The sequence below is a fragment of the Ruditapes philippinarum genome, unplaced genomic scaffold (assembly GCF_026571515.1).
Source record: "Ruditapes philippinarum isolate M1 unplaced genomic scaffold, ASM2657151v2 ctg446_1_1_1_1, whole genome shotgun sequence".
Classification (NCBI taxonomy): domain Eukaryota; kingdom Metazoa; phylum Mollusca; class Bivalvia; order Venerida; family Veneridae; genus Ruditapes; species Ruditapes philippinarum.
In genome coordinates, this window is record NW_026862956.1 from 40,650 (window position 1) to 51,226 (window position 10,577).

Consider the following 10,577-nt stretch of genomic DNA (forward strand, 5'->3'; position numbering starts at 1 on the left):
AATGTGTTGAGACACACAAAAAAACAGATTAATGTAAACTTTTTATGTAAAATGTCTTGAAACAAGGCATGTAATACATGCTGCTTCTTAACTTGTATGGAAGATATCACGGTGACAAAATGCTTTAAATATTTAGATTGTTTATCCTCTACATTTTTCAATGATACTAAAACCTTTGAAGAGCAATGCAGCTAGATTTTAAGGAGCAGTTTACCAAATCAGTGTTGTTGTTGTTGTTGTTTTGTGTCTGAATTAGTGAACTGACAGCAGAGATGTGCCACTATATTGCTGTAATTGTTATATATTATATGATATTAAAACTTGGAACTGTTATTTAAATGTTTACAGTAGATGAATAAGAATTAACATTTTTCATGGAGCCCTCAAAATGTTTCATAAGGAGACACAATTCAATGTTATATGTATTTCAAATCATTTTCTAAGCATAGTTTTTTATGTGTTTAGTAAGCTCATTGTGAAGTTTACTAATAAATATTTTATTTACAAAAAAAATTAAAAAATAACAACAACATAGAAACAAATTACTTGTTTGTATATGTACTGTTTTATATATTTCAGGGTGAAGTTTTCAATCTAGCATCTGTAGACATTGATAAGACAACAGTAACAAACTGGATAGCTAGCATTGTTAAAGGAAATGTTGAACCATCTAGTATGTATAGAGAATTTACACAAACAGATTTAATTTTAAATCATGTATTTTTAGCTCACCTGTCACAAAGTGACTGGGTGAGCTTTTGTGATCACTTTTCGTCCGGCGTCCGGCCGTCTGTCGTCCGTCCGTCCGTAAACTTTTACTTTAAATGACATCTCCTCATAAACCACTAAGCCAATTTCTTCCAAACTTCACAGGAATGTTCCTTTGTCACCTTTAAAAATTGTTCAAAGAATTTAATTCCATGCAGAACTCTGGTTGCCATGGCAACCAAATAAAAAAACTTTAAATATCTTCTTTTAAAAAACCCTAAGAGCTAGAGCTTAGATATTTGGCATGAAACATCTTCTAGTGAGTGTCTACCAAGTTTGTTCAAATAAAAGCCCTGGGGTCAAAATTGGCCCCACCCCAGGGGGTCATTGATTTTCCCTATATTCATATAGTAAAAACTTAAAAAATCTTAAAAAAAGAACTCAAAGAGCTAGAGCTAAGATATTTAGCATGAAACATGTTCTAATGGGTGTCTACCAAGTTTGTTCAAATAGAAGCCCTGGGGTCAAAATTGGCCCCGCCCCGGGGGTCATTGATTTTCCTTATATGTGTATAGCAAAAACTTAAAAACCTTCTTTGAAAAAACCCAAATAGCAAACTTTAGATATTAAGCATGAAACATCTTCTAGTGAGTGTCTACAAAGTTTGTTCAAATAAAAGCCCTGGGGTCAAATTTGGACCGCCCCAGAGGTGTCATTGTTTTTAACTATATGTGTATAGTAAAAACTTAAAAAATCTTCTTTTAAAAAGCCCAATGAGCTAGAGCTTAGATATTTGGCATGAAACATCTTCTAGTGAGTGTCTACCAAGTTTGTTCAAATAAAAGCCCTGGGGTCAAAATTGGCCCCACCCCAGGGGGTCATTGATTTTCCCTATATGCATATAGTAAAAACATTAAAAAATCTTCTTTTAAAGAACCCAAAGAGCTAGAGCTTAGATATTTAGCATGAAACATCTTCTAATGAGTGTCTACCAAGTTTGTTCAAATAAAAGCCCTGGGGTCAAAATTGGCCCCGCCCCAGGGGGTCATTGATTTTCCCTATATTCATATAGTAAAAACTTAAAAAATCTTTAAAAAAGAACTCAAAGAGCTAGAGCTAAGATATTTAGCATGAAACATGTTCTAATGGGTCTCTACCAAGTTTGTTCAAATAGAAGCCCTGGGGTCAAAATTGGCCCCGCCCCGGGGGTCATTGATTTTCCTCATATGTGTATAGCAAAAACTTAAAAACCTTCTTTGAAAAAACCCAAATAGCAAACTTTAGATATTTAGCATGAAACATCTTCTAGTGAGTGTCTACAAAGTTTGTTCAAATAAAAGCCCTGGGGTCAAATTTGGACCGCCCCAGGGGTGTCATTGTTTTTAACTATATGTGTATAGTAAAAACTTAAAAAATCTTCTTTTAAAAAAACCAATGAGCTAGAGCTTAGATATTTGGCATGAAACATCTTCTAGTGAGTGTCTACCAAGTTTGTTCAAATAAAAGCCCTGGGGTCAAAATTGGCCCCACCCCAGGGGGTCATTGATTTTCCCTATATGCATATAGTAAAAACATTAAAAAATCTTCTTTTAAAGAACCCAAAGAGCTAGAGCTTAGATATTTAGCATGAAACATCTTCTAATGAATGTCTACCAAGTTTGTTCAAATAAAAGCCCTGGGGTCAAAATTGGCCCCGCCCCAGGGGGTCATTGATTTTCCCTATATTCATATAGTAAAAACTTAAAAAATCTTTAAAAAAGAACTCAAAGAGCTAGAGCTAAGATATTTAGCATGAAACATGTTCTAATGGGTGTCTACCAAGTTTGTTCAAATAGAAGCCCTGGGGTCAAAATTGGCCCCGCCCCGGGGGTCATTGATTTTCCTTATATGTGTATAGCAAAAACTTAAAAACCTTCTTTGAAAAAACCCAAATAGCAAACTTTAGATATTAAGCATGAAACCTCTTCTAGTGAGTGTCTACAAAGTTTGTTCAAATAAAAGCCCTGGGGTCAAATTTGGACCGCCCCAGGGGTGTCATTGTTTTTAACTATATGTGTATAGTAAAAACTTAAAAAATCTTCTTTTAAAAAACCCAATGAGCTACAGCTTAGATGTTTAAGATGTAACATATTCTTATGGGTGTCTACCAAGTTTGTTCAAATAAAAGCCCTTTGGTTAAAATTGGCCCTGCCGGGAGGGGGAGAAACAGGAGAGAGATCATTTTTTTCATTATATGTGTGTCGTAAAAACTTAACATTATAAAACATCTTCTGATGGGTGTCTTTCAAGTTTGTTCAAATAAAAGCCCTGGGGTTTAAACTGGCCCCGCTCCAGGGGCCTATATACAGGTGAGCGACCTCAGGGCCATCATGGCCCTCTGGTTACTTCATTTAAAGAGTGTCACCGTCAGCTCAAAATATGATGCAGTTTTTCTATCTTGATAATTTATGTGTGATATCTTAATATAAGTAAAATATATTTGTTACTTTTGTATGAATAGCATTATTTAATATGAAAAATAGTTTCTTTCTATAATTCTGCTTTCCAATAAATTTAACTACTGTACTCTTTTCGAAATAAAAATTTGATGAAGAAAAAAAAAATTCTTCAAAAAATGCACAGAGCAGTGCTGTGTGACTATACCAGGCATGTATGGGATCATGTTGGTAAAGATGTACATGTAGTCAACTGCATCCCTGAATGAATTGAAATAACATTCCCACAAAAATATTTTTGTATTGTTTCCATTTCTAGTTATGCTAAAGAATGAAGAATGGAAACCTAAGAATAAAGGATATGAATTCCTTAAAATAATAGATTGGGAAGCTGATAATAGTAAAAAATCTTCGAAGGAGAGTAAAATGAGATCGAATGTCCCGGATGATGTGCCAGAAAGTAAGTTTATTGTAACTTAATTTTTAAAGGGTATTTCTGTAAAAGTTGACCTATTGGAACTATATGCCAATGAGTATGCTGATACGGGTGACCTTTGGTTTCTGACAGGTTGTGTTAAACAGAGTTAACAACACATTTTGAAAATATGGTTATCCTACCATTAGACCATCTTTTGATTGCCAGCCCCAAAAAGGATAGAGAAATAATAGTGGTTTAGAATAGTATTTATGGTTGAAATTGAAAACCACAATCATGCCTGACATCTTTTTGAGTTAAAGTCCTGCCTGGATTGGAAGTTAGAAATACACTTATGTTGTAAAGTGACCTTCAAGGTCTTAGTAAATAGAAGAGTTTAAGGCAACCCAGAAATTGACCCATAACCAAAGTCTTATAGTAACACTGTGAATTTTAATAAAACTATATAGTAATATATGAAAGCAATACATGAGCCTTGGTTTGATGTTCAAATGTACCCCAAATGTTTATGTTAACTTATTAGTTATAGACAACCAATGATTTCTCACTTGAAACAATTTTTAATTAGAGAAAAAATCCTTTTTCTATATGTGAAAACATGTTTTATAATTTTAAGAAATGGAACATACAGAAAGTGAGCATGAGTTAGTAGACTTTGATCCTGAAGATAGACATCAGAAAATACCGGCCATGGAGGAAGAAGAGGATTCTGACACAAGGAGAGATTTGTTTGCTCTGAAAGACTCAAGGCTGTATCACCAATCAGCTGGGAGAACTCATCACCATGGTGACAGAAAGAGAAGTAACTCTGTTGACGGAGGCTACGGAGGTGAGGGAGATGACAATGTTGCATCAAACAAAAATGAGGCAAAGAAGAATGGCAAGATCCATGACCCCTCTGAACTCTGATTATCAGTAAAGTTAGCCTTCTCTTATAATTTTAAAATGATCTGACCAAAAATACAGAATTCCAATTTTTACAGTTCCTCTTTTGTATATGTTTTTGTTTGTTAAGATATCTTTTCTAATTTAGTATCTTTACAGTATTTTCTTCTTTTTTTGCTATCATATTTTAATTAATAGTAAACTACATAACTTATTTCAGTTCAAGTTGCTTTACAATGTGTTGCTTTACAATGTGTTTAATATAATACAACACAATATTTATATGAAATTTATTTTGTAAAACCTTGAATATTTGAGGATAGAAATTTTGATTTCAACTGAATAGATGCTGGTTGTGTAAATATCTAATAAGGATGTTAACAGGCAAAAAAGATTATTTTATACTATACAGATGTATATATATATATTTTGATACAGTGCCATAAAATATCTTTCAGTAAACGAAAAAAGTAATTTCATAGTACAATTAAATTGGCAATACTAGAGTTTCTGTCCTATTTTGTCTTACCTTATTTAGTGTCCTATTTTGTCTTACCTTATTCAATATCCTATTTTGTCTTACCTTATTCAGTGTCCTGTTTTGTATTACATTATTATTCAGTGTCCTATTTTGTCTTACCTTATCAATGTCCTATTTTGTCTTACCTTATCAATGTGCTATTTTGTCTTACCTTGTTCAGTGTCCTATTTTGTCTTACCTTATTCAATGTCCTATTTTGTCTTAGCTTGTCCAATAATCTTGTGATCTTTTAAATATATTAATGAAAACATGTATTTTTATATGTCACAAATTTATATTTATTAATATAATGAGAAAAATATGTCAATGTCATGTTCTATTATTTCATCATATTTTTGGGAACCTTAATGTTAGAGAGGTGTGTTTTTGTCTTTTATGATCTTCTTCTCACAGGCTTTGATTTCTTGGGAACTCTAGATTTCTCTACCAAGCTGCCTTTGACACCAATTGTTTGTTTTTGTGCAGAGTTTAATTTCTTCACTCATTTTTGTTATTTATAAAGTATGTTTTTGTTTTAAATCTCTCCTGAAAGTTAGATGTTAATTTTAAAGGCACATTATGCCTCAGAAATGAGAATACATTTTTCCTTCTTTGGAAAGGGCAAACATGAGTTTATGATATTTAAATAATGGGTTTAAGCATTTTAGATGCTTATTTCATGAAGAAAGTAGCTTTGAATGTGAAATTATTTGTCATGAAAGTAGCAAAATTTAGACAAAATATTACTTTGTCTTCCATAAAAATACTAAATCACTATAGAGCTTTACTTATTTTTAGAAAGCAACATAAGCAAAATATGATTCTGGTAATAGGCCTTGAAACTATACCAGTACACCAAATATAAAAAAACGTTCCAGAAATAAAAATTAAAGCATTTCTAGGACATAATGAGTCTTTAAATGAGATATACACAGACTTGATGTAATAACTTTAATGTATTATATTGAGATTGATTGTGTACATGAAGTCATTAATTCTGTAAATCTTATACCAACGGTACTTTATTTTACCTTTTAAATAGGTGACCAAACTTTAATTTGAATAAGTGAACATACTGAAATTAGACCTTTTCCAGCATTCTTGACATGCACTTCAAAATGTACATTGAATAAATTGGGCAATGTATAAAATTTTCAGGTTATGTATGATGTACATTGTTTTACAGTTCCAGCCTTTCCAGCCAAAATTACCAGCCAAATCACTTTTTTCTGCTTCATGTTAATTTTTTAATTTGTTGAGAAAAATTTACATTTTGGCTATCAATTACCAAAAGATCAGGCAGGGCAAGGAAAAGGCCTGGCCATACTGTACAGAAACTGATTTTGCATTGTAAAGTTATTTAAATATTATTATTGTTATTTATATATACTCTTACATTACTACAGTGTATTTGGCGCAAAGCGTTTGACTCATATTTAATCAAAATTTGAATCAGCAAACATTCCATAAATCAATTCATATATAAAATGCTATTTAATATGCATATTGGGTAAAAGAGAATCTGTTACACAATTAGAATTAATTTCACTTTTCTAGCATAAAATATTGTCCTTGTAAAAAATGTAATCTAGCAGACTACTCTGGGGCCTTTTTGACATGGTACATTGTAGTCTTTTAGCATACATTTTACATTTTTAAATGTGATTACTTGAAAAGTACATGCTCATAGTTAGGTTTAGATTTTCCATTCATTAAGCATGTCACTTGCCCCTCACCGCTGTGGGTTCGAATCCCGACAGGGACTTTGGATTCTTTCATGTGAGGAAGCTATCCAGCTAGCTTACGGAACGTTGGTGGTTCTACTCAGGTGCCCGTTCGTGCCTGAAATAATGCACGGAAGGGTACCTGAGGTCTTCCTCCACCAGTAAAGCTGGAATGTCGCGATATGACCTATACTGTGTCGATGTGACGTAAAACCCAATACAAACAAACAAACATTAAGCATGTGTTTAGTCACATATTTTCATTATTACATAAATTATTTTCATATTTTATTTTGCTACAGGCTTACTTTAGGAGCATGTTATCTATTCTAGATCATTGTTTGTAGCAAATATTGGTTCAGTTTTTGTATTTTTGGACGGGTTGCACTGGTGCAAATCCTGGTTATAGTATGGTGAATGTTGGGCGGCGGGCGGGCAGGCGGGCGGGGAAAATATTTTTCGTAACAGTTTTCTCAGCAACTTCTTATCACAGCCTCTTGATATTTGGCATACAGCATATACACATGGTCCCATACCCTGGGATCTGATTTCAGGTCTGTCGCTCATCCACTTCCTGTTTATCCACTTAGTTAAATTAGTTAAATTTTTCGACATTAATGGTCAATAGTAGGAAATTTTCGTAACAGTTTTCTCAGCAACTACTTATCACAGCCTCTTGATATTTGGCATACAGCATAGATACATGGTCCCATATCATGGGATTTGATTTCAGGTCTGTCGCTCATCCACTTCCTGTTTATCCACTTAGTTAAATTAGTTAAATTTTTCGACATTAATGGTCAATGGTAGGAAATTTTCGTAACAGTTTTCTCAGCAACTACTTATCACAGCCTCTTGATATTTGGCATGCAGCATAGATACATGGTCCCATATCGTGGGATTTGATTTCAGGTCTGTCACTCATCCACTTCCTGTTTATCCACTTAGTTAAATTTGTTAAATTTTTCGACATTAACCCATTACTTCATATACACGCCTTTTAACAACGCCTTTTTCACCCCCCCCCCCTTTTTGTTGTCTCAAATGATGAAAAAATGCCTTATTTAGGCCCCAAACACTTGTTTTTGTTTGAGAAATGTTGTTAAAAAAAGTGACCTCTTTTTCGGCGCGACCCCCCAACCAAAAGATACATCAGGGGGTTGCCAGAAGGGGGATGTGCCCCCTTCTGTTTGGGGGGTTTGAAGGGGGCGGAGTCCCCCTCATCGCCAAGAAAATTTTGGACTTGTGAGAGGCTGTAAATGACCCCAGATTGATCATAAGGTAACGTGTAACCAACGCTGAAAAGCATTTGACTCTATCTCAATCCATTGAGAAGTTGCAGCACTTTGAAATCAATTTTGATGGAAAAAATCAACGCAAAATAGTGATTTTTGGCAATTTTGAGATGTCCCCTCATTGCCATGGTAACAGAAAATTTAAGCCTGAGCATGTTGTTGCAAGGGCAATGGTCCAGTCAACATTTGTGCCAAGTTTGATTAGTGTTGAAGCAGTTTTTATAGTATTATAGCAATTTGAACTTGTAACAGGAGACTTTTCAATGAAAACAGCCATTTTTCACAAAATGCTCATGAAGTAATGGGTTAATGGTCAATGGTAGGAAATTTTCGTAACAGTTTTCTCAGCAACTACTTATCACAGCCTCTTGATATTTGGCATAGAGCATTGACACATGGGTCCCATACCATGGGATTTGATTTTAGGTGTGTAGCTCATCCACTTCCTGTTTACCCACTTTATTAAATTTTTGACATTAATGGGTCAATGGTAAATTTTTTTCGTAACATCACAGCCTCATGATATTTGGTGTACAAATGCAACCTGGCCTTTTCTGTCTTTGACCCATTTTTTATCCTTTTTTTATCTTTTTTTTTTTTTTTGCAATGAAATATAGTTTTTTACATTCCCTAATATTTTTTGTGGAGCATATAGGTACTGGTTTATTCTTTCTATCCACCCTTCACATTTATCTTGCTCACTGTTTCTCGTAGCCCATTAATTTATTCAATGATTTATTGAAAATATGACGTTTTTAAGGTGGGTAATAATTCTTGTTGTGATTTTATTATACATATATCTATTTACACAAATCCTGGTCAGAGAAAAATGTTGAACGTTTTTTATGGCAGGAAATTATTAGTTTTATTTTTTTTTTTATTTATATACATATTATAATACTTGTTACAGCCATAAATATCTGTGCTTGCCTAAAAGTTGTTTATTTTATCATTTTACTAAATTTTTGTCTTTGTATAGTTTAGATCCCTGTGTGCTTATTGTAAACACAGACACTTGGAGGTCAGACTGACCCTATCCCCCGACTTGAACTGCCCCTTTAAACGGTCAATAAAAACTTTTAACATAAATGGGCCATTAATTTTGTCTTAATAATCTTTAAAATTATTTTTAAACCAATGCCACAAGTATTTAAAAAAATCCCATGTATTGTCAAGTGTCAAAAGGTATTTTTTTGACACTTGATGGTACATGTTTTTTTTTAATATTTTTTTTATTCTTTTGAAATGGTTTAAATACAATATTAATGATTAAGACAGATGCCCCATTTGTGTTAAAACCTATAAGTCTTTATTGAATGTTCACAGGGGCTTTTCCAGGTGAGGTATAGGGTCTGACCCCAAGTGTCTGTGAGTGTGAACATTATTTTAGACTTAACTGATAATTTGATATAGCTTTTAAATAAACATATGTTTAATGTTTGTGTTTTTATTTTTCTATGCTACAAAAGTATACAAACTTGCTTTATTTTGACCGCTTTATGGTCCATATGTTCCTTTTCATTGTACTTCAGACTTGAAGACTTCAGACTCAAAGTGAGGTTAAATATGTGCTTTCTGTCTTTACTACTTCATTTATTTATGTATATATATTGTTTTTTTTTTAATTTCTATTTTTAAAGTTTTAAATATTCATTTTTTACACAAATCAAATGGTCTTTGTTGAAACGTTACTCTGATTTTGATATATAACTGGATACATGAATTAATTATTGTAGATCTAGCCAGGCATTTAGTCCTTTTTAAGGTTGGGGTGGTGTATATTAAGAGTATATTTATTTCATGTGCGTTGCTAATTACTTTATGAACGAGTATATGTGCTCCTATTACCTTTATTTTTCTAAACTATAATATATATAAGACAGTTGTTAATATAGCAGTGACCCTAATTGTAGTATATTACCATCCAGGGAACTCTATTATAAAGGAACTGTAGGCACCTAGAGTATCATGTTATTATAGTTTAACATGTCATGCTACAATGTGGTATTGTATTTTGACATTTTATGGCTTGTTGGATTATTCAAAAAAGATAACCAATGTGCAGTTTGGTACTAGATTAAACAATACTGTTTTATGTGTATCAAATAATTCTCTTAATAACAATACATGTATGGTGTATTATGTTATTCAACTTAACATGTACCTAAAGCAAAAATGTTACACAGACAACGGAGCCTTGATCGTGCTGACATCATGTTTTCTAATTTTGTGTTATACACTAAATTATGAAGCAATCAGGTACTCAAATTAAATATGTTTTTAATTCTATTGGGAGTTTAGATATACATGTATAAAAGATGAAATTGATAATAAAGATCATAAAAAAAACAAAGTTTTATATTTATTTATTCAGATCCAAAACGATTTAGATTATTGTATTACAAATCAATAGAGATATATTATACACTCAGCAAAAAAGAAACTTTACATTATGTAAACCTACATGTACATTTCAGTACGTATTTATCATTTATCATGCGTGATACGCAACTCTACCTCATATTATTGGCCTGTCGATACACTACACAAACCCCATAATCTCGTGCAGTTGTA

General features: G+C 32.8%; 1 protein-coding gene across 1 annotated transcript in view; it reads left to right on the forward strand.

The window, feature by feature from the left end:
* The window catches only part of LOC132720745 (thioredoxin domain-containing protein 16-like), a 30,873-nt gene extending 20,517 nt beyond the window's left edge, over positions 1 to 10,356 (forward strand). Inside the window, exons 19-21 of the mRNA XM_060704938.1 lie at positions 580 to 673; positions 3,463 to 3,603; positions 4,196 to 10,356. Coding sequence (XP_060560921.1) covers positions 580 to 673; positions 3,463 to 3,603; positions 4,196 to 4,488 — 528 coding nt within the window. The 3' untranslated portion in view covers positions 4,489 to 10,356. The remainder of the gene's footprint in view (positions 1 to 579; positions 674 to 3,462; positions 3,604 to 4,195) is intronic.
* The last annotated feature ends 221 nt before the right edge of the window (positions 10,357 to 10,577 follow it).